The sequence below is a fragment of the Mirounga leonina genome, unplaced genomic scaffold (assembly GCF_011800145.1).
Source record: "Mirounga leonina isolate KUSES-001 unplaced genomic scaffold, KU_Mleo_1.0 Mir_172, whole genome shotgun sequence".
Classification (NCBI taxonomy): domain Eukaryota; kingdom Metazoa; phylum Chordata; class Mammalia; order Carnivora; family Phocidae; genus Mirounga; species Mirounga leonina.
The window spans coordinates 14,664,889-14,689,461 of NW_023270442.1; the positions used below are offsets into that span (position 1 = coordinate 14,664,889).

Genomic DNA, 24,573 nt, shown 5'->3' on the forward strand with positions numbered 1-24,573 from the left:
AAGAGCATGTGAATTTTCACGGAAGAATGCCTCATGTTAATCTTGATCGAGATTAGTGTCATTTTCGCGAGTTCAGCGAAGAAACCCTGGCTTGTTTTGGCTTTTGTGGGCTGGCCTGGGCAGGAAGCTCACCACCTTGTGTCATCAGGGCTCCAGGGAAAAGGCTGCTTGAGATTCAAACAGAAGGTTCAGAGACAGACTTTTCTGAACATAACTGGCCTTTGTAATTCAGTATCTTTCGTGGACATCTTTTCTAACAGGAAAGACGACTCTTCAAATTAACAGTCAAAAACATTGCTGTTTAGTGGAGCTGCTGGTTTTGTTGGTGAGTCGGCTTCTCGTCAGAGTGTCATCTCCCTACACAAAGCAAATACTCAAACCCCCGATTTCAGTTTTATCTATTCTCCCCTTTGCTAAGTGGTGTCTGGTTAGTGTGGTCACCCCTCCGTGAACCAGAGGAAAGAATTAGGAGTTTCTAAACAGAAACTGGTGAAGGAACGTGTCCTTTTGAGACTGCAGGATTCAAAGAGTTCACAGACCGGTCAATCAGAAATAAAAGGGCACAAAGATTAACCTTTCCGTAAAGAGCATATTGTGTTGATTTATTATAGACTGCAGTTAAAAAAAATATTTTGAGGTTATAGCCTCTCCAGTTTAAAAGCACTTAACCAGGAACATTTGAACAGCTATGCAATGGTCTCTCCCTCACCTGCCCCCCACCTCACCAAGTACTGTAAACAGGAGTTTGAGAACATTCAATTTCTTGATAGGAACGATCAAATGTACTTGCTTCTTAAAAGGAAACCACCTTCCAAACTTCCAAAGCATGCACTGTTACTTGGCATTAGGTATTTCAAAACGACCAATTTTGCTCGGGTATTGTAAGGCCAAAATAGAATACCTCTTTACCAGACATACACATTACAACCAGAAAAAAAAATTACAGACTAACCGAGTGTAACGATTCCATCAGGAATTAATGGGGAAGGCACTGCATCTCTTTCATTCCACCACACATGTACTATCCACTTCACATGCTTTGAGTTCAAGTCCTGTCCAACATTAAACAGCGTTTTCTACAACATACAAGTCACAGGTAGGGTAATATTCCGACACTATTCTTCCACCGCCGTATTTTTCACCCAAGTGTACAATGGGTATGAATATATGCTATCAGCTTTATTTACAAGTTTATCGTGACGTTTTAGTGGGGTAAAAAAAAAAAAAAATCAACTATCTCAACCAACAGCTCCCACAAAAGTTTTTTTGGGGGGCTATGATTCATGTGTATAAACCACCACGCAAAAGAAGGAAATGGAAACAATGACCCAAAAGACCCAAACTATAATTTCTCACCCACTAAAAGCTGGCAGTGAAACTGCTATTCTCTGAATTTTACAAAGCGAAACTCGACATAGGAATTTCAGATCGACTTCTTTTGCCAAAGCACAAGGTAGACGCGGCACCGGATGTATTCCAGCTGGGATGCCCCGCGTGAGTGCTGTTGCAAGGACCGTCATGAATCTGGAAGGTGACAGATGTTCCAAACGCTTTCCCGTCCGGGTCCCAAAAGTTGCAAAACAACAAGGGCATAATCTATACACGAACAAAGCTTAGTTCTGAAAATCTGTAATATACATGCACAAACATTAGAACATGAGGGGGAAAAAATGAAACACTACAAATCCCACATTTGCGTTGTTCTCGTTTTCACGACGTTTCTGCACCAGTTTGCGGCTTCGTGGTGCCTCTTCCTCCCGGTAGAGAGAGCCTACCCCGCAGGCGGCTCGGCAGCAGAAGGCTCTCCCCACCCCGGGGATGAAGCTGCCCTTGACGAACACGGAACCTACCAGAAAAGGACACGTAGGAAACGCTACCGTGATCAGTTTGCGGCGAGCCGGGCCCAAACGTCCTTGCGCGATCACCCGGAGCTCAGGGATTGGCCCAGGACATTCCCGGGAGCCAGGAACGCAGGCGGAGGCGGAGCATCAGAACCGGGGGGCGGAGCCCAGATTCCCTTCTGAGCAGGCGCGCTGGAGTGTCTGCCCCGCCCATCGCGGCGGCCGCCTGTCAGGTCGCGAGCGGCCACTTCCCCCGTACAAGATGCCTCCCCGCGAGTGTGATTCAGAATACTTCTGCCCCCCGGGGGCGCCAGTTCAGCTTAAGTGCAGGGGCGTGTACTCCGGCCTTCGGGTCTGGATGATTTTCGGTTTGGGTCTCTTCATTCGTTCCATCTCGTCGTCGTCTTCGTTCTCCTGATCGCTCTCACACACGTGGACCACCACGCTGGGAGTGGTGTCGGTCGCGGCGTGCAACTCATACTTTTCCCCTAGGGAAGGAAGAGAAATGCAGGGTCACCGAGGCAAGAAACATGGAGGGGTCTGCGCGGCCAAGCTCCTCTGGACGGTCAGCGGGGACGGAGGGACGCGGCCAGATACGCTCTGGATGGGTATTCTTTTGGTATACCTCTTTTTTGCTCTAGCAGAAAAAAAATTTATTTATAAAAGTATATATAAATATAAGAATAATACAAAAACATACACACACACACACACACATATATAATCACCATTATATATTATTCTGCTTTCAAACACTGAATTGAGGTGTATGGGAGGAGTTTATCTTATTTATTTATTTATTTATATGGGGGAGGGGCAGAGGGAGAGGGAGGGAGAGAGAATCCCAAGCAGACTCTACACCCAGCACGGAGCCCAACGCAGGGCTCAATCTCACGATCCTGAGATCATGACCTGGGCCAAAGAGTCAGACACCTACCAGACTGAGCCAGTCGGGTGTCCCAAGGGGTGCATTTTTAATTACACTTAACATGCTCGCCAGGCCTCCTAAAATTCCCAGATGACTCCCGAGCACAGTGTGAGGAGCGTGCATTCAGGAGAAGACGGTGCATGAATAAAACACGGTAGGAAGGGACATCGCCAGCCTCCCTCTCAAGGCTCCTGCGTGGAGGGAGCACACACCGGGGGCCCCGCGAGAAGACTCAATTATGGCTGGTTTGAACCAGGGGCTCCCAAAACATGTTTGACCACAGCATCCCTTTGCTTTGGACAACTTGCACCCCCCGGGAGCCAGGAGTGTCCTGCATTTCTAGGTCAGCCTGAGTCTGACCAGGTTCAGTCCAGTTCAGGGCCCTCTGGCACAGCAAGGATAGGATGGATGAATCTTCTAGAAGTAACTGAGAAGCAATCTATGGCACTGCTCTGGCTGCCTCTTCAGGGCTGAGGGAGGCGGTGGCCAAATGTGGGTTGGGAGCCCCGCCATTCAGTACCTGGAGCCCGTGGGCGTATTCTTTTGCATCCCAGTGAACCTCCATCTCCTCCTCTGTAAAATGGGATCATAATCCCCCTGACCTCACTGAGCCAATTATGTAAGTGCAAGCCAAGTTCTTAGGTCCTGGTGCCCAGGTGGCAGGCCTGATAAGTGTCACCTAGTTTTACTAATGTTTACAAATAGAGCATGGACCATTACTGGTGGGAAGCTGGGTGCAGTGGGAAGCTGGGTGCAGTAGGAAGCTAGGATTTAAACAGGTGGGGGGAGGGTTTGCTTCAGCTCGCTCCTCCCCTCCCCCCAGGTGCCCAGGGGTGGGTTTTCCTCCAAGTTCTGTGTGCTCTTCCTCAGCCCGGATTCCAGACCTTCCTGCCTCACACTACTCTGGGGACTCCTCGGAACCTGGAAGGCACTTTTCCTCATGAAAAAAGGTAGTTGTTGTTTCTCGATTTGGAATGTCAGGGAGGGAATGAAAGTGGAGGGTCACAAGATCACCTTGGTCAGGATCCTTATCTACCTACCAATTGGCCACAACCCAGCAAGCTTCTGCATAGGGCCATATTTGCAAAATCTTTGCAATCTTGTTGACTGCAAAGCACAGCCAAATATGAATGTTGTTCCAGCTCACTGTGAGATAAACTAAGGGTGAATGGATTTTATTATGTCTAGTTTCTGAAAAGGCTTCTCAGATCAGCCTTCTGTAAAGGCGTGGTAGATTCTGGAGTGTGATGAATTGTCTTTAGCTGGACTTCTTGCCTCTAGAGCAGTTTGTCACCTCTCCCTGATGGAGGTCCCATTTCCTCTCTTCTCTAGCATCCCCGCAGACTCCACTCCTCAGCTCTGCTGATGCACCTGAGCCAGGAGCTGTGGGGAGGGGCACCCGCTTCCTCAGACTGGCCATCTTGACCTTCATGCCACCATTACCAGTAAGTAATGTGATTCTTGCTCTTTCCCTCAGAGGGAATTTCCACTGGGGCAGTGTGTTCAGAAATATAATCTTTTCAACATGAAACTGCTGAGGGTCCAAGAAATAAAAAACTCCAGCCAAAGGAACATCATCAGATTGCTGGGCAAGGAGAAATGAGGAGTTGAGAGTCTCAGCTCTATGGATAAGTAAGGAGGGTGGGCTCAAACCACTTCATGCCTCTCACTCAAACCCTAGCAGGTAGGACAGGAACCACCAACATTTTATTGTTTCCAGAAATCTTGTATTGGGCAATGCCTGTGGGCCAGGCACTTCTGAGGTGCTTTCTAGACAATCTCCTCTACTGCTCATAACTCCACTGGGTGATACCCATTGTATGGAGAAGAAGACCGAGGCCAGAGTATCTGTTACCTCTCTGCATACTCACACCTTCCTCGCATCAGAGGACCGGAACCTCTTCTTTCTCTGCATTTGAAAAGGTGTGAGCACCCCAGTGGGGCCAAGAGGGGGCATGCCTGACAGGGGCTCTTTCTTCACTATACTCTGTGGTTCTCTTGAACATTCAAAAGGGCAAGTGAGAATCGGATCAATGGATGAAACCACCTTGACTAAAAATGAAGTTTCTCAAGTGTGGGATGGTCCGTTTTCCCTTTCCAAGTCCAGTCACTCATCCCGGGGTGACAGGACTGGGGCCTGGGTCTGGAGCCTGCCCACACAGGCTGCGCTCAGTGACGGGAAGGATTCGCAAGATGCCGGCCGTGAGGGGTCATGGTGCTTGGTCCCCATGACTGGCTAAGGCCAGAGGCAGGCGTGTATGCTCCCAACAACTTGAGTTACAGACACAGATGAACGCAGATAGGAACAATTCACAGAACCTGCTCGCATCCATCGAAGGACAGCCGAAAGGGGCCACAAGGCTCTGGCCGCTCCCTGAGGCAGGTGCGCATCTTGGTCTTGGCCCCCGAGCACAATTTCTCCCCATCTCTTTTCCTGCTCCCGCCCCAGAGCACAGCTTACCTGGCCCCAGCTTGGAGATAGCGTATAACAGATCGTAATTTATGACCGGAGTAGCATCTTCCACTTGTTTCCAACCAACTGGCGGCGAGGCGGGAGGAGAGATCAGAAACTGCTTGTCTGGATTTGGGGGAGCCAGGTGGGAACTTCCTATGTGTAAAGTCTGAGGAGAGAGAGAAAACACAGGTGGATGTTTCTGGAGGAAAGAAGCCACGCGATGCAACAGCACTTAGTGAGCTTGCGGGGGACAGGGGACAAAGGACGACCCCACGTCTGGGCAGTGGAACGCATGCTGTTCAAGGATGGCTCGCCATACGGTCTATTTGGAGAAGGCGGTGGGGTTATGGGGCGCCCCCTCCCAGGACCGGGACCCACAGGCGCAGGGGCGGCACTGCCCAGACTGCCACTGACCCAGACTGATGGAAAATTAGTACCGTTTTAGTAGAAATGGGAAAAGTAAAGCCCTGTTGCTTGAGGCCAGAGGGATCTCAGCATCCATTTCTTCCGGCTCCTCATATCACGGAGGCATAGCAGAAGCTCCAAAAGGCTAAGCTACAGCTCGAAGATGATAGAGTTTCTCAGGGGCCAAAGCAGGGATGGGGCCCAGGGCTCCCGCCTACCCCGTGGTACCCAGCAATTCCCTCCCTCTGGGCTTCCAAATCACATGACAAAAGCGATGAAGGGAAAAAGGATCCGCCTTCCAGGAAGTTTAAAAAATAATAATAATATGAAACAATAACCCATGACGCTAGCTTGGGCTTAGAAGTCCTATCAGTGGCTAGAGGGCTGTCCACAAAGGTGTTACATCAACGTCTAACCAGTTTGGGTTTTCTTTGTATTTTAATTTTCACAATGAGCGCACATTTACTTTTGTAATCAGAAGAAAGCTGTGGGGGGCGCCTGGGTGGCTCAGTCGTTAAGCATCGGCCTTCAGCTCAGGTCATGATCCCAGGGTCCTGGGATCGAGTCCCGCATCGGGCTCCCTGCTCAGCGGGAAGCCTGCTTCTCCCTCTCCCTCTCCCCCTGCTTGTGTTACCCCTCTCGTTGTGTCTCTCTCTGTCAAATAAATAAATAAAATCTTAAAAAAAAGAAAAGAAAAGAAATAAATAATAAAATCACCAGCTTTAAAAAGAAAAAAGAGAGAGAGAGAAGAAAGCTGTGGGAGGACTAAGTAATGATCCAGAACATGATCAAACTCAGAAAGGAGTGTGCTCATAACTAAGGATCCAAGGTCAAAACCCGTGCCTCCCACAGGCCACCAGGGGGCAGGGCATCCCAGCTCTAATTTACGCTTGAGGGGCCAGCAAGCCCTCCTGCCCAGGTCAGGAAGCCTCTCTATAATGTCTGCTCCTGTACCGCCCTGGGGAGCTCAGAGCCCCAGTGTGGGCCAGCTAGAACCAGAAAGCAGCATCCAAGAAGTTCCTTCTCCTTCCACCGCTAACCTGTTGGATCCCTGTTACATCATCATATAGAACTTTGTGAGCTGCCTTGAAAATGGGTCACCGATCATTGAAGGCTGGAGGGAGGGGAGCGGGAAGAACTAGAAGGATGGTGAGCCAGGGAAAAAGCAAACCCATGCACAGCCCTTCGTGAATGTCCTGGGGCCGGGACTCCTGCTACCAGGAGGATTTCTTAGCGTTTGCTACCTGTTTCCTTTCAAGCCAGGCCTGGCAGCCCTGTGCCCATGTACATGCCCGCATTTGCAGGCTGCGGGCTCTCCATCGCATGGAGCTCGGTGCTGCTAAGAAACTGCAGAGAGTGGGGACCCACTCAGGTCTGCTCTCCGTCTGGAGCACATCATTAGCCCTAACCCTGGAGCAACTTCCTGGAAACCCTCTGCACAAACCTTCGAGTGCTGGAGTAGCCACGGCCACAACCTTGCACTCTACGGACCACCTTCCTAAAGGAGCAGGAAAGGTTCTGCCAGAGTTCCTCAAACCAGGGTCAGGGCCATTTCTGAGATTGCCTGCTTTCAAACACATGCTGATATTTTCTTAAGAAAGGTGAGGCACTGAAAATTTAGAGTATGAACTTCGCCTTTCTCAAAACTTAAGAGTTTTAAATTTCTTTTTTTTTTTTAAGATTTTATTTATTTATTTGACAGAGAGAGACACAGCGAGAGAGAGAACACAAGCAGGGGGAGTGGGAGACGGAGAAGCAGGCTTCCCACTCAGGAGGGAGCCCGATGCGGGGCTCGATCCCAGGACCCTGGGATCATGACCTGAGCCGAAGGCAGACGCTTAACGACTGAGCCACCCAGGTGCCCCCATATAATGATCTTTTTAAACACATTTTCATGTGGCAGTAAAATGGTCATGAATAATGATGCATGGAGGAAGGGTATGGAATAGGATATACTTTGTAATTCCAATATTACAGTCCAAATGTATATGCATTAAAAAAATCAAGGTATAGCATAATCAATGTTTAAGCTACTTTTAAAAGTGGGGAGAGGGAGAAGCATGCGTATCAATGGATTCAACTCACCTGGGCAAAATATAATTTCATTTCCTTTCCGAGAAATTCAGTCTTATGCAGTTGGAGCCTGGCATCTGCTGCAGATAAGGGGTTGCTGAAGTTTATTCGGACTCGTTTGAAGCTCTTAAAATACTGAAAGGTGATATCCTTGTCGTATGTCCTAAAGAGGGATTCAAATTTGGCCTGAAAAGTAACAACAAAAATAAAAGGAGTTAGAACACATCTGCGTAGGAGTCTTGACAACTCCATTGGTTTCTTCTTGGGGAAGTGAACTAGTATCATTTCGAGAACACCCAACTCCTTTCTTAGAGGGGACGGAGAGCCACCCTCTGAGGAAGATTTGCTCTTTCTGCCCTTTTAAGTCTAAGACAGATGATTTTATTAAATTCACAGAATGAGCAGAACAAGTACCAATACTTAACCACCTCTTATAGTCACAGAAACAGTCTTTTAAAGTGGAAAAGGACAGTTCCTAACGTCCAACAACCTTCCCCAGCCCCGTTAACTCTGATCCCACTGCTCAGTTTTGGGTGTTGCTGTGTGCAGCAGGTATTTCTTTAGGGCTTAAGAACACTGGAGCTCATTTGAAAAAAAAAATTTTTTTTTATTGCACTGGGAAACAATGAAGTTAAAAGAAACCTTGCATTTCTTAGTGTAAAGGAAGAGGTTTAAGAAGAAATCCCCCTATTGTTTTCCCACTTGGTCTGTTACTTTTTAACTCTCTAAAAGAATACTGGTTTAAAAATTAATGTACAGCAAATGGACCCATTTCTGCATGCTGGCTTTAATATATGTACATTTCTAGCTCTAGTGTTATAAATGCTAGTGAAAATTATGAAACAACATGAGCTCTTAGAATGGAAATGCCCAAGTTCAAGGGTGTTATTAGGCTTCCATTCAGGAGGGAGCTCATTAGCCTTCTGGGAAAAGCTCTTTGGAGAGCGCCCCCTGCTGGGCTGGGTCCAGGAGGGGGAGGGGGCGTCAGCGAGAGGGTGCGGGGGGAGCTGGAAGCCACTGCAAGGCCTCAGGATTCCAACCAGAGAGGGAGTTGACAGCAGAAACTTCCAGAAAGATTGTATGGACTTTGAGTCGTCGTGCTTTCCGAGTCTTTTTTTTCCAGACTGAACACCGAGGACAGGTTGTGGGAATTCTGTGTAAGGCAGAAAAGGGCTGTGAGGGTCCGGTGGGGGCAGCGTGCCTTCTATAAAGGGGATCCCTGCAGAAGGGGAGGTGGGTGGGGCCCACTGAGCACCTCGGAAACCTATGGAAAGCACGGTTTCTGCAGAGGGGCGGCGAGAGGATGGTGTGTAAGAAGGGAGAGCATTTTCAAGACTCTTCTTCGGCGCTAGACAGAGGGGAGGGAATGGGATGTCCGGGGCCAAGGCGCTCCATAGGCAGGACGGGACCTGTGTTCCAGCTTGTGGGGCCAGTGGTCAGCCTGCCTCCACTGGGCAGGTTGTTAGGGGGGTGGTGGTGGGTGGGAACACTTCCTCTCTTTGAATTCCGTGGCTTTTCTTTAGTTTATGAACAGTTCTGAGGGGTTTTGCAGAGGTAAAGAATGAGAACAATGCACAGCAGATGCTTCGCGGGGATTTTATCTGGCTGCGTGTGTTTTTTTCTCCACCTCTCTCGAGCATGAGGACGGGCAAGTTTCTGGCACAGCGTATGGGCATAAATTTGGAATTTTGCATGACCTCATCAATAGGCATTGTGACCAACTGCTTAGTTTTGAAGTTATGATTCAGAATTTAGGGGGAGAGGACTTTGAGGAATATTTTTAGAATACAAGTCAGGGCTCAGGACCAGAACACAAGAGAAGCACAGTATCTGTTGAATCCATATTACTGTGATACCATTCTCCAATAAAGTAATCTTATTGGTTCTAATAACCGGTATCTGGTTATTACAGTTGTTGGATGGCATCTCTAATTAATTAAATAAATACTGATTTTGACTCATATAAGGCTAATGCGAAATACACAGATTTTGTAGTACTTTCATACGTAGAATGTACTCTGATATCTAGTTCAAAAAAAGACCAGTCCTGGCTCACAAGTATCATACGCAATTATGGAGTTACATTTGATTTAAAAACAACAACACAGGCTCAATATGGCATTGAGTATAAAGCATAACACACGAATACCATCCCCAAAACAGAACACACAGAATTCATCCATATACAGTACTGTTCAAGATCAATTAGACAGCTGGGTAGCCAGTGATGGAAATCTTACATCTTAATCAAATGAAGAAAAGCACAGTAATTAAAATTATTAATTATACTAATTACCATCAATGAGAGCTGCTTCCCAGGAGGTACACTTATCCCCCACTTAAGTTATTTATCCATTTTTATTACTTGCTATGGCCTCATTTTCCCTAGCTAAAGAAATCTGAAAACTTGAGGACAGGCCTTTGTAATGACTACAAACATACACACATCTTTACGATATTTATTTCCTAAGATAAAATTATTCTGGTCTCTAGATGTCAAAGTGAAAAGTTCCATTCACTGTCAGAAAAAGCTTCCCTCTAAAAGTTTACTACGACCTACACAGAACGAAAAATACCCTGTTAAAACCAGTTGCGTTACCAGTTGGTCAAGGGACCTAGATGTTTTCAAGTATTGAAAGCTTTAAAAATTCCTTCACAGTTAAGTCCTCAGGCTACGGCTTTTGACTGATAAAGCTCCAAGTATTTTGGATTTATTCCAAACCCCCAAACCCACAAGACAGCCACATAACACCCTGCAAATATTTCAGTTAATAGTCCCAATTAACATAATGCTTTGAAAACTCTCAAAAATCACATTACATTAGAAGCCTTACCCTGGTTTCACTTTCGCTGAAGAGATCACTGTTTGCCACACAGGCAATCAGGGAGCTAAAACTGTAGTTAAAGTTTCTAAAGTGCATCTTGCTTTCTTACAGTGAGAAGACTAGCAGCTCAGGCAGTCAAGCCCCAAGTGAGATTCCTTTGCAAGAGGCTGTAGGTCCTTTCTCCGACCAGCCCTTTATAAAGCACTGAAGTCCAGCCCCCTGGGAAAAAAAAAGCACAGCTTCCAGAGCATCCTGTTTGGACAGCAAATTCCTGAGTCAAGTCTGCATGCTTTCAGGCCGAGGGAGACAGAGTGTAAGTTTCTACTGGAAAGAGGTGACGTCAACACCTTAGTCATTTTCCCTATGCTAATTAACTTTGCTTGGGGAGGATGGAAAAAACAGCCAAGGTTTGCCTTGCAGCTGCTTTATCAACGCCTCTTGCAGCATACTTTCCATTGGTAGCCATTCCATTCAGCCACTCAGACACCATGCTCCTCGGCTGAATGGGACGACCCTTCTTGAGATGGAAAATGTTACGGAAGAAAAATGAGGAAGGTCTCCGCAGTAAACAGCAATTAGCCTCTAGGGGAGTTTCGAGCCTTTGGGAAACCTGGAAACCCAAGTCTCGACTCGTCGTTTGATCCCTGTAATTCCCTGAAAACCTCAAAGTTTCATGTTGGGGTATTAGAGAAAACATTTTGAAATCTTTCTTGGTCAGTGAACTCTTGTTTTTAAAGAGAAAAGTGGAATTCATTTTGAAATATGGCTTTTCCCCCCTAATTGAACTTTACTGGATGAATGTCCCAATTCCTGCTTGTATTCCACAGTGGGAACGTGGGGAGAGATCCTCAAGCAATCCTGGGATTTTTCATTGGAAAACTTTATTATTAGTAATTTGGGAACTAGGAATATGCAACCCTTTGATCATTTTCTAATGGCTATTGGATTCCGAAAAAGATACAAAAACATTTTAGGAGAATCTCAGCTCTGAAGTTGAGAAAGGAAACATTGCGGGCAGTTGTCTTGCTCTGAGACACGTAGACAAAGTTTGTTGTTGTTGTTGTTTTAATAGGAAAGGAAGAAGAAATGGAAGGAACGTATGCTACGTTGAAAAGTTAGTTCAGCTGGCCCCTTTTCCAGGTGCGATGTCTGGTGTGGAGAAGCTACTGGGATGGCAGGATGCTAGTTCTTTCCAAAGGCTGCAACTCTGAAATTCTAAGCACTTGACCAGCGTTGATCCCTATGGCAGCCTGGGTCCCAGGTCCTGCCCAGTCTCCCCAATTTCACTGTCACCTAAAAGCATTCCAGTTACTTATAAAAGCATTCTCTAGTCTAGAGGCATACATAGACACCTCCTCCGGAAGCATCCAAAACTTAAACAGAACCCTGCCATTCACACGTAAAGATTAACTTCAAAGGATCATTAAAGCCAGCCAATAATAAAATGAATATATGCCACGGAGAAAAAACAAACCGGAGCATTTATCCCTCCAAAAAAGGAAAAGCAAAGCCTTCTTGGATGAATGAGCGTTGCTTCATTTCGATGCACGCTGCCTTGCTGCCAACTGTAGGGTTATATAAGAAACCAGTTACGGTGTTTCTTCGCCAAATTACCCCTCACCCCCAACCTGAAAAGATCTGAATGCAAAGTTTGGAACACTGTGAATAGTAGGGGTTTGCATCGAACACCAAGGGCAAATGGTCACATGAGCTGATGCTTGGTGTTGGGGAGTGTGCTTGGGTGTGCTGCATTTTCAGTGTGGTCGGCAGTGGGTCCCTGACACATGGCTTTTTAGTTTCCGGTGGCCTCAGTGTGGCTAGGGGAGGTGTTGCTGGAGGAAAGAAGGGGAGGGGGAGGAGGAGACACAGAACTGCCTCCGCTCCTCCAGAGAGTCTGGGGACGGATCTGAGGTGCTCCCCACCCCTGCAAGCTCCAACCCCTTTTCTCTTTCTCCTGGAGTCCACCTTAGCAAACAGAGTTAAAAGGCGATCGGAGGAGGAAGAAGAGGCTGATTTCACTGTCTTCTTCTTCTTCTTGTTGTGTTTTTAATTTTTTTTTAAGATTTTAATTATTTGACAGCACAAGCAGAGGGAGCTGCAGAGGGAGAGGGAGAAGGAGGCTCCTCCCTGAGCAGGGAGCCTGACTCAGGACTCGATCCCAGGACCCTGTGATCATGACCTGAGCCGAAGGCAGACGCTCAACGACTGAGCCACCCAGGCGCCCCACTTGAATCCAATTTTGAACCTGAGTGCTCCCATTTTTACACCAGGAAGAGGAGCTCAAAATGGTGGTCAATTGTAGGGAGGCTGAAAAGATAGCTCTGTGGCAAACCTCACTGGGTCACAGAGTGACCGGGGCCTTGGACCAGGAGAGGGGCACTCAGGGCCAGCAGCACAGGCTTCCTCAGCTACTGCGTGAGTGGTGCTCCAGACCTGGCTGGCCAAGGGGACAGACACCTGTCCCTGTACCCAGAGGTGACACTGCTACAAACCCACCTCAGGTTCCCTTCCTCTGCTAACGTGACAGCTCTCCTTAGGAATGCCTGTTTTTCGACTGCATGTCTATTATACATGAACTTCTTTTTTTTTTTTTTTTTTAAGATTTTATTTATTTATTTGAGAGAGAGAGAATGAGAGACAGAGAGCAGGAGAGGGAGGAGGGTCAGAGGGAGAAGCAGAGCCCCCGCTGAGCAGGGAGCCCGATGCGGGACTCGATCCCGGGACTCCAGGATCATGACCTGAGCCGAAGGCAGTCGCTTAACCAACTGAGCCACCCAGGCGCCCATGAACTTGGATTTCTAAACGTCCTGTGCAAAAGACTTATGTTGTAAATAGCGATTTTCCCCCATAGAGGATAAAAATTGTTCCAAAACAAGTATTAAGAGAATGGACTTTCCTACATGTATATCCCTCGTCATTTGGGAGACAAGTACATTTTTGATTCTTGTTTGCTAGTTGGATATAAGTGATTTGAAGATGTCTCATTAGAGCTCTTGAAAAGCATACTAAAACTCGCACTTAAAATAGTAACACTGACACCAGAAGTTAAAGAAGAAATGAAATACTTTAGTCAACTGAAAGCTTTAGATCTGTTGCATTTCCTCCATTCATACCATAAAAATCCTAAATGAATCTTTTTAACTTGCATTTGCTTCCTCTGGCTCCATGCAGTTAGAGCATATTTTCACCAAGAAATTTTCTATTTTCAGTGAGGAAAAACTGAAGTTTATGTTGAATGCCACCATTCCCATTACAGCATTCCTCAGGCAAAGTGAGGATGACCTCAACACGTCCTTATAAACCCCAAGGAGTTTACAACTATGCCAAGAATATGGCACCGGGGAAACTTGCTACAAAGGACCAGAGAGGGAAACTGAGTTTGGGCTTTGATGTGCAAACCAAAGCAGGGCAAAGAATGAGGCAATCTGCAAAAGATTGAGGGAGCGGGGAGCGGTGGTGGGGGGGGAGGAATGACAGACACACTTGATTCGGATAAAAGGTGTCATTTTATTTTTTTAAAAGAGTTTTTATTTGTCAGAGAGAGCGAGCGAGCAAGAGGGAACAAGCACAAGCAGGGGGAGTGGCAGGCAGAGGGAGAAGCAGGCTCCCCACTGAGCAGGGAGCCTGACGCGGGACTCGATCCCAGGACCCTGGGATCATGATCTGAGCCAAAGGCAGACGCTTAACTGACTGAGTCACCCAGGTGTCCCTAAAAGGTGTCATTTTAAAGAGCATTTATCTTGAATGCTAATGGAACTTGTGATTGAGTCAAGTTTTTAGCTTCTGAGATAATGGTTTTATTGTTACTTTATATTTGTAGCCCTTTTCTCGATAATGTGGCGCTTTGTTCTTCCAACCTGAGTTACTATGCAGTAGAAGAACACAGGGGCTCACTCTGACTCTTCCTTACCATTTCCCAGTCTAAAAGATGGTATTAATTAAGGGGAGTGTCCTTGTCCTCAGCTTGTAAACCGGGTCAATATCAAATTCAGATCCAATGATGTGATGTTGGCAGACTGCCTAGCACAGCGCCTGAAATACAACTGGTGGTTGTTGTGTCTTAGCTGTATTTCAATTTCCTATTTCACCTCTAATGATGCTGCGGTTCAGAAGGGCACACTTTGTTAAGGAGAGCCAGGACTCACCCTGGTCTTTCGATCGCAGATTCCAGGCTTGTTTCATGGAACCACAGAACCATGCCCACCTAGCAGCAGTGCCTTATGGTACCCTAGCTCATTTCCCCATCTCTGTTCTCTCAGTCCCTCTGGCTGGGCATCTTGGATGTCTTCCTCTTCTAAGTGCCACACCTGCAGGTCCATGGAGAGTTCTGTGGATGCTCTGTACCACCCTCCACTTTGCACTCCCAGCACACCACTTCAGGCAGCTTCTGCAATTGCAACACCTATTAACTGGCCTCGCTGTGGCCAATTTCTCATTGCTCCAATATTGTACATTAATTCCCACAACATAAAACTTCCCGAAGCTGGGCTTGATCACATTCCTCTCCCACTGGGAAAACTTCAGTGACTTCCCATTGTTCCTTAGGTTGAAGATGAAGACTTTCACTTAGTATTCATCCCTGTACCCATCCAGGCACGTATGCATCCATCTATCCATTCATCCATCTACCTATCCATCCATGCATTCATGCATCCATCCATCTGCCCATCCAATTATGCATCCATGCATCCATCTGTCTATCCACCCATCCATCCATTTGCCCATCCAATTATGCATCCATCCGCCCATCCATCCATCCATCCATCCATCCATCCATCCATCCATCCATCCATCCTTTCACGCAAGGAGTTTTAGGTGTTGGGGATTCAAGCGTGAACAGACAAAACTCTCTGCCTTCATGGAGCTTACATTCTAGACAGGAAGAAAAGAAAAAGAAGAGAAACAAGATAAATGAGTAAAATACACAGTCTGTTTAGACAGTGCTATGTGCTGGGGAAAAGGCACAGAGCAGGGATAGGAAGACCTGGGAAAAGGAGATGTTGAGTGAGAGACTAGCCAGAGAAGGCATTCCTGAGAAGATGGCATGTGAATGCATCAGATCTGAAGGAAGTAGGGGAGTGAACTGTGGGATGTTGGGGAACAGCATTCCACTTCTGGGAACAGAATACACAAAGGCGCCAAAGCAGGAGATGCCCCTCCCAACTAAATGTCCTCTCCCTCCTTTAGCCCCGGCAACCCCCGGGGCTCTCACTGTAGTCTGCCTGGCCTCCTACTTCTGTTCTTATCTGGCACTCTCCCGACTGCAGTGAAAGCCACGTGGGGGCAACACCACTCACTCTTCTGGAGATGCAGATAAATGTTTGTGTCATTCAGAGACTGCCCCAGGGAGGGCCCGTCTGAAGCAGGTAAAGAGCCAGAATTCACCGGGCATCCAAGGGCCACGGCCCTTGGTGTTCCTGACTGAAGGGTGCCCCGTGTCTTTGGTCTGGGCAAAGGCCACGCCCTTCCTTTTCATCCCAGGAGGTGGTGTAACATCGTTAAAGGCGCATGTGTGTGTTTGGAGCGTGCCAGTCTCATTCCTGGGCGTACCTTCTCCGTTCTTGCTGTGTGGGAGCCCGCGGGCCGCCCGGGCATGGGGGACTGAGCCATCAACTCCAGACTCAGAGGCCACACCCACGGGACACTACCAGAGGCCACGGCAGCCATCTTGACAACCCTCTGCATGTGGGAAGAACATATTCAACTCAAAATATTTTCACCTCTTTCAATGCCTTTTTATGTCCTTTTTAAATGCCTACTTTTAGGGTATGTTTTATAAAGTGCCCAATGTAGAGTTGAAGTTGTGTCGAATTTACGAATAAAAATGCTTTTGCTGGCAGATGTACTCAAAAATCTTTTACTAATGAGATTCATGATCAAAACCCATGGAGACCATTTGTCCAACAGGAATTGTGATTGAAGTCCCAATTTTCTTTGAGCTTTGTCCTAACGATCAAGTTAAGAAAGACAGCAGGAAAAATGTTCTTCTTTTTGATCTCCAAAGGAATTTCCATTCTTGTTCTCTTTTAGGAATAATCAGGGACCTGGGCTCTGAGAGGCCAGATTTGGGTGCAGGAATTTATTGCTTTTAGCACTGCTTTATTACTGGTGAAATCTGCTCAGTCACAGGGAGGGGCCTCCATTTCAAAGAAAATGTAAAACAAAGCAGGTAACCTTTCTGCTGATGGGCTTCAAGGTTCTAACCAGAACCCCCTAGAACAAACGGGCAAGTGGTGGTTCTCCTAGGACGGGGGACGATGCCTAAAATAAGAATTCCACATCTGAAATAAGAAAACCATCTTAAATGAAGATCACCTTTATGTTTAATAAACATGAATCTTCTGGATCTGTAGGGTAACACAGAAGAAATGATATCAATACTAACCTTCAGCCTGGCACATTTCTGATAATTTGAAAAATAGAAAAGCCTGATTCATACAAGACCGTGTACAAATAATTTGTATTTCTGGGATAATCCAGAACTTTCACGGACTTAAATAGATAATATGGGTGGCTTATTAATGCCAGCGCCAGAAAGGATCGATACAGTCAGTGGTGAAGCTGCTAGGGGCGCCTGGGTGGCTCTGGGTTAAGCGTCTGCCTTTGGCTCAGGTCATGATCTCAGGGTCCTGGGATCAAGCTCCCTCTCCCTCTGCCCCTGCTCGCGTTCTCTCTCTCTCTCTCTCTCAAATAAATAAATAAATAAAAATCTTAAAACAATGGGCACGCATGCTCTGTTAAAGCTTATGGTGGAGATTTAAAAAAAATTGCTATCATCAAAAAAAGGAAAAGCAAAAAAAAAGAGAAGAGAAGAAATAAAATGAAACAATCAGTGATTAGGAAAAAGCAGGGAGGAAGAGCATGTTGAAATTTATACCTTAAAAAAGAGGTCAGCGTTCATACAAGATTTCATCTTAGTTGTTAAATTCCACAGGCGCTCAAAATCCCATTAACTTTTGTTTCCTTATTACCTCACTCTTTCCTTAGTACATGAAGGTTAACCACCCCTCTGTAACTTCTTGGAAACGCACTGCTTACAGGGCTTAAGATGGAGAAACAGCCATAGGCAAATCAGAACTATACTTAATGAATGACCTGCAGACCAGCAGATGGGATTAAGGGAGGTAACGTCTATTTAGAGATGACTGGGGCCAAAGCCACCCTAATTAATCATCCCTTATTTGCTCTCTTTAGTCTATTCCTTTCTAGACCCACCTTGGTTTAATTACTGATTTTAACTTCTGCCCAGGTGCCTTCCTCAGCAGGGGCGTGATCCTGAGGTGACAAATCCCTGGGGCAGGAAATGCACTGGGAGCGGGTTAGCCAGTTGGCCCCTGTGCTCCTCACTCCCCAGGACCTGGTTCTCTCTCATTCCAGCAGGCAGTCTGCACTCATTCATTCCCATCAAGTAAATCCCTTTCCCTCCAAAGCATGAGCTCTCCTTTCTCTGTGAACACTGACCAAAGAGCCCTCATCCTTTTGGTGCCATATTCCATGCTCATCTGGGAAAAACTGACGCAGCTGAACCCTGGCCAGGATGTGTGCTGCCGGGAGGCGGAGGCCAGGTGTCTTTCTAGTAGGTTCTCCGGGGAAACCTGGTCCAGGACTGGGGCCCTGCAATAGCCTATGGATCCCGGGGGAAAGCGTCCAACTATGTAAGGCGGAGGGAGGAGCGTGGAGCAAAATCGCAATTTCTGAGTCTGTAAAACCAAATAGAAAACACAGTTTTCGAGAACTTTCCTATGCAGTTTGTATCCACACCCACTTTAAAAACTCAGGAGTCTGCTTGGAAATTGTTTTCTGCCAAATGCGGGAGAAAAAAGTGTGTCGTTAGTGTTTTCTTGCTCTTTGCATACCCACCCCCAGGCCCTGTTTCCCTGTCTGTAGCTGAGAAGTTACCAATGGGGCCAGAGCATATGCTGTCCTTTTATACTTACACGGCCTTCTTCGCTGATTATTTACAAGTCTGATAATAAGTTCCAGGAGGAAGCATATCCTGTCTTCATGAGGATGACACAATGACTTCAAATATACTTAGAAAAAAAATAAACTATCCACACAGAACAAACAACTTTGGATATTAACACTCGCCCTCAGAAGAGAGCACAACTGTGCCAACTTTGTTGGGAGATTAGGGTGTTGCTGTCAAGTGACGAGAACTTGGCCACACACCTCTGCACCACGGACGTCTGGGAGGGAAGGGCTGTCTGTCCTCTTGGGTCTAGGACCAGTTTACTGGTTGTGAGTTGTCAGCTCCCCAACATTTAAGAAAGGTAGCTGTCAATACTGAAAAACTGGGAGGTTTCTAATAGAAATAGAGTATCTGGCTTCTTGGGGGGTTAAAGAAAGGAAGAAGTAGCCATTCAGGGCCCAGAGGCCCACAGGGCTATGGCTGACCTGGGAGGCTAAACCCTGTGCTCTCCAGACATAATTGTCCCCATCGCTCCCAACCCCAGACCCCAAAGGCATTCCAGCTCTTGGCCTCTGGCTTAATTTAGTAGTCAGCAAAAATAGATTATTAGTCCCTTGCTGTGAGCCAGACCCAGAGGGGTAGGGGACGCGTGAAGCTGCTCACCATCCCCCCACCCCCCCAGGGCTCACAGTGTTCTGTGTCACATAATCCACTTTGAGTAATACACACAGAGAGCATGTCGTCACTCCTCACTTGGCAATTCTTTATTTTTTTCTGGCCCCTTCACTGGCACAACATTTCCGTAAGTGACTCTCTGGACATTTGCCGAATGTTCTCTTCCACCCCTGAAATTATATGGTAATGCAAGCGAACAGTGGAGACATTAGGTTAGGGATGACACAGATTCTGCTCAAACGTCTACAAACCACAGTTGGTTTCTTTGGAAATTGTTCGTAGGACGTGATTGGGTCATACCAGGAAGGCAGACAGCACAGCCAAGAATCAGAACCTTAACGCACTCATAATGCACTTACAGACTTCTACAGAACGAGCTTGTGATTGATGGAGGCAGAAAGGTTTGGTCATGGGTGGCCTTAGCAGACGGGGTTAGAGATGATCGCAAAGTAGAGATGCAGGTATTTTCAGAGTGAGGCTTTTAAGATCGTTCTTTAAAAGACCATTTAAGGGGCACCTGGGTAGCTCAGTTGGCTAAGCGTCTACATTTGGCTCAGCTCATGATCTTAGGGAGTCTGCTTCTCCCTCGCCCTCTGCCCCTCCACCCCCCCCCCCGGCTTGTGCGCGTGCTCTCCCAAAAAAAAAAAAAAACTTAAAAAAAAAAAAAAAAAGACAATTTAAGCTACCTTTGTAAAAATCTAGAATATAGTTTGATCAATCTTCTTATGTTGAAATAACTCTTAGGGAGACTGTGCCTGACTTCATCCTTTAAAGAAACCCTCCCCAAGAGTCTAAGCTGGCCTGGCTCTTCGATCCTGAAGGAGATCACGGTGGTATTACTACCCTCTGTAGAGGTGAATTAGGTGGCATATACAGTAATCAACCACTGGGGTCTGCTGAGCCCCCACCCCCTGCAGCCCCTCAACCAACGAATAAATTCAATAGGCACTGGCTGCTTCCAGACCCTGAGACAGATGTTCTGTGCAAGAGGTTTATTTGGGGGGGTGCTCCTGGGCTCAATACCCAAGGAAAGGAGGGTGGGGGTGGTAAGAGGAGAAAAGGAGACTGGGCAGAGGAAGACCAAGACTACAATGTTCCAATGGAAGCTTTGCTGGTCCTGTGGGGTGTTCTGAAGATGGCCCGAACCTCACTGGAGCAGAAGGGCTGGGTGTTGATACCCCCACATTGGTCAGCTCTGGGATAGCAGCTACCTGGAGAAGAGGTGGGGAACTTAGGGAGGTGGCTCTCCTCAGCTGAAGTAATCCTCAAAGTGGGCAATCGCCAAGGGCAGCTGGGGGGCAAATCCTTTATTACTGAAGGATCCTGGAGTGTGTTACTGTGTCCACCAACCAACCAACCAGCCAACCAACCAACCAACCACCCCATCACTCCCAAGATCAAGGAACCAATAAGTTCCGAGGTCAAAGATTTGGACACTAAGTTAATCATCTGAAATAGCTCACAAATAGGACAGACTTTAAATTGGACACCATGAGAATACTACTGATTCCACTCCAGATCATTAGCTCACCTATCCACGTTAAGGAACTTCAAAAAAAATATATGGTTTAAAAAAAAGCAGTAAACTCAACAGTTTTATTTTTTTTTTAAAAGATTTTATTTATTTATTTGACAGAGAGAGAGACAGCGAGAGGGAACACAAGCAGGGGGAGTGGGAGAGGGAGAAGCAGGCTTCCCGCCGAGCAGGGAACCCGATGCGGGGCTCGATCCCAGAACCCTGGGATCATGACCTGAGCCGAAGGCAGACGCTTAACGACTGAGCCACCCAGGCGCCCCAACTCAACAGTTTTAGACTCTCAGCATTAATCATGTCAATTGAAATCTCCCACTCCTAGGAATTTATTCTAAGGAAATCCACATAGCTGTGCGCAAAGATTTAGATGCAAACGTATTCCCCCACAATGCTGCTTATGCAAATCACATACCAAAAGCAACCTCAACATCCAGCCAGTGACCAGCTAATTAATGTGCTGAATCCACTCCACTGACTACAGAGCCTCTCACAATAAGGAGGTGAAAACTATCTCATGACACAATAAAGATGTTCACAACTTGCTGTTAAGAGAAAAAAGCAGGTTACAAAACAGTGTTTATTGCTGTGATCCATTTTGGTGAAAAGAAAAAGTGTGCGTGTTAGTATGAGATAGCAATGTTTTCCTTTTTTGCCTATTTGGACTTACTAGTATTTCCGTGGTGAACATTTATGACATTTGTAATAACCAAAAGACTCCTCTTTCCCCTCCCCCACTATCTCTTGTATATCAGTGGTCACAGAAACCTTGGTTAACAGATAAGCTATTCAAGGTTAAACTTAGGGAGAGGAAATCTACCTCCTTTTTTTTTGCATAATGGTGTGGTATGTGGCTTTAATTTCTTTGTGCTGCGAGTATTTGATACACACAATTCCCAAACCTGGTATTTATAACCCATGAATATTTTGGGGTGCCAACTGCTGAAAGAATCCCATCTCTTACCTACATATTTTTAAAAAAATGGATTTCACTGGAAAATATTTTTTCTTTTTTTTAATTTAATTTTATTATGTTATGTTAGTCACCATACATCATTAGTTTTTGATGTAGTGTTCCACAGTTCATTGTTTTCGTATAACACCCAGTGCTCCATGCAGTACGTGCCCTCCTTAATACCTGTCACCAGGCTAACCCATCCCCCCACCCCCCTCCCCTCTAGAACCCTCAGTTTGTTTCTCAGAGTCCATAGTCTCTCATGGTTCATCTCCCCCTCCGATTTCTCCCCCCTTCATTTTTCCCTTCCTTCTCCTAATATCCTCCATGTTATTCCTTATGTTCCACAAATAAGTGAAACCATATGATAATTGACTTTCTCTGCTTGACTTATTTCACTCAGCATAATCTCCTCCAGTCCCATCCATGTTGATGTAAAAGCTGGGTATTCATCCTTTCTGATGGCTGAGTAATATTCCATTGTATATATGGACCACATCTTCTTTATCTTTTGTTTTTGATAACCTCTTTCGCCAACCATTTTTATCTGGTGAAGCGGCCAAATATCAGCTGTGTTGACTGGGCCATTCTCGCTAGAGTCAAGGCCACGGCCTGCCCGGAGACCGTCACGAGGCTGTCCTGCTCCACAGTGCTGAGCTCTGCACAAGCATGAACAAGTCTCACGAGGTACATTCTGCAGGCTCCAGGGTGTGGCTGGCAGAACATATCTGATTCTGGAAAATCTCCTACCCAGGCCTTGCAGACGACCCCCAGCATGCTGCCTGCTCTGAGCAGAACTCTCAAATTCTTTTTTGTCACTGCCATTCCTCACCCCTCCTCCTTCCTCGTCTGTGCTTCCTCTACTCTTCTTGCTGTCCCAGAGTCACATTCCAGATCTCTTCCTTTCTCCTTGGGATGGCTCTGCCCTCCGCATCTCCCTTCTAGCAAGACTGGAATGTTACCTAATGAACTTGTTTGCCCATTACAGCATTAATGATGAGGATAAGGCCTCCCAGAGCAGATGTATTTAAGCCGCAAATTATGGACAGCAAAGTCTCATCCCCGAAGGAGCGAATGCATGGCTAAGAGGAAAATTCCAGGCAGCAAAGTTACAGGGGAAAACTCCCCTAGACAGGTGGGTTTTTCTGGGGCTCGGTTCTACCTACCTGGAGATGAAACGTATATGTTTTGAGCACCTTTATTGAGTGGATTCTTATGTGGGCTGTTTGGGATTAAGAACAGACTTTCAAGTGTAAAGAAAAGCCATCCCTCTGTGCATTTCATTCAACTATCATCTATGAATCCCCAGCCTTGTAGGACTTTGACCAGAGAACCCAGGCACACCATGCCCGGGCTTCTGACGACAGACCTGTCAGCTAATAGTTGGGTGTTGTGTGAAGCCACTAAATTTGTGATAACTGATCATGCAGTTACAGAATATATTTCCCGAATCAGAAGCTCTGTGTTTAAAAAAAATTTTTTTTTTTAAGATTTTTATTTATTTGACAGAGAGAGTGAGAGAGGACAAGCAGGGCGAGTGGCAGGCAGAGGGAGAGGGAGAAGCAGGCTCTCCTCTGAGCAGGGAGCCGGACGTGGGGCTCGATCCCAGGACCCTGGGATCATGACCTGAGCCGAAGGCAGCCGCCCAGAAGCTCTATGTTTTAGTAAGTCATCTAAGTGATGGGATGCATGCTCAAGTTTGAGCACCTCTGGTGTACATAAAGGGCCCACACAGCACAGCTCAGGGCAACCAAGTCTGGGGTGAATGGTAGCTGGTACTACCATTATACATTCTGGGGATCTTCTGGCTACTTTGTTGCATTTGAAACAGTTTTTAAAAGTACAAAAGAAAAAAAAAATCTTTTGACCTGCCCTTCAGGTGTGAGGTCAGACTGACCACGGGACATTCTGCAAATGCCAGACTAGGGGGCCATGCAAAATTCCCTTTTCCCCCTTCAGCCTAAGGGTCAAGGGCAGCCCAGGCTAATTCTGATGAAGTAGCTGCGGAAGAAAAGTTCTAACAGAAGCAGGGCGGGGAAGGTGGACCGCATGCCCTATTCCGAGAGGCTGCACCAGGGGGAGGTGGACCTGAGTCTCCAAAACCGTAAAGGTAGGACCTACTTCTTAGGGCAGTGGTGAGCTGTCAGAGAACCCCACCTGGGGCTCAGCAGAGGTGTGAGAGAACCCCCCTCGGGCTTAGCACAGGGCCTGGCCAGTAGTGGATACGCAGTTGGAGTGAACCGTGACCGCACTCCCCTTCCTCTCCTGCCCTCCATCCCACCCTTCAGCATTCCACTCACTTCTTCCAGCTTTTTCTGACTAGTGTTAGCATGGTCTATCCTTCTCTGCCCATTTACTTTTAATCTACACGTGTCTTTGTATTTATAGTCAGTTTCTTGTTGATGACATTGTGGGATCGCATTTTTTGATCGCCTCTGACAATTTCAGTCTTTAATTGGTGCATTTAGATCACTGAACATTCAAAGTGATCTCATGTAGTTGGATTCATGGCTACCATGTTGGTTATAGTTTCTGACTCTTTTTTAAATCCCTGCCTGTTTCTTCTCCCCCTCCTTCTTTCTATCTCTCTGGTTCGTTCCTCCACTGCCCTTTCCCCTACTAGGAGGGCGCCTTCACTGGGGGGGCTGCCATGGGGGTGACAGGGAGGATACCATCTTGTGGGTGGTCATGGGTGTCTTTACGTAGGCTTAGGGCAGGCCTGTTTATAGGAACGGATGTCTGGAAGCCTTACACAGTTCTCTGCATGCTACTTGACAGCAACAGGACCTGGCACACAGGGAGGAAGACAGGTCTTGGGAATATTCTAGAAGGTGAGCCTTGGAAAACGCACTACCACGGCCTCTTCGTTGAGACATTCCTAACTTGGGCGTTAGGAAACAGCTGCCCCACTCTTCCTGCCAGCTCCGCTTTGGCCTCCATTGGCTCTCAGGAGAAAATCCAGCATCTAGAGCA

General features: G+C 46.8%; 1 protein-coding gene across 2 annotated transcripts in view; it reads right to left on the minus strand.

Moving 5' to 3' along the window:
• Positions 1–575: 575 nt before the first annotated feature.
• RCAN1 (regulator of calcineurin 1) overlaps positions 576–24,573 on the minus strand; it is a 95,737-nt gene continuing 71,739 nt past the window's right edge. Inside the window, exons 1-4 of one of the 2 annotated variants that reach the window (XM_035017654.1) lie at positions 10,537–10,865; positions 7,715–7,888; positions 5,231–5,390; positions 576–2,329 (exon numbers count right to left, since the gene is read on the minus strand). In XM_035017654.1, coding sequence (XP_034873545.1) covers positions 2,157–2,329; positions 5,231–5,390; positions 7,715–7,888; positions 10,537–10,623 — 594 coding nt within the window. In that variant the 5' untranslated portion in view covers positions 10,624–10,865 and the 3' untranslated portion in view covers positions 576–2,156. Of the gene's footprint in view, positions 2,330–5,230; positions 5,391–7,714; positions 7,889–10,536; positions 10,866–24,573 lie in introns of those variants that run through there. The other variant, XM_035017653.1, reaches the window with a different exon arrangement.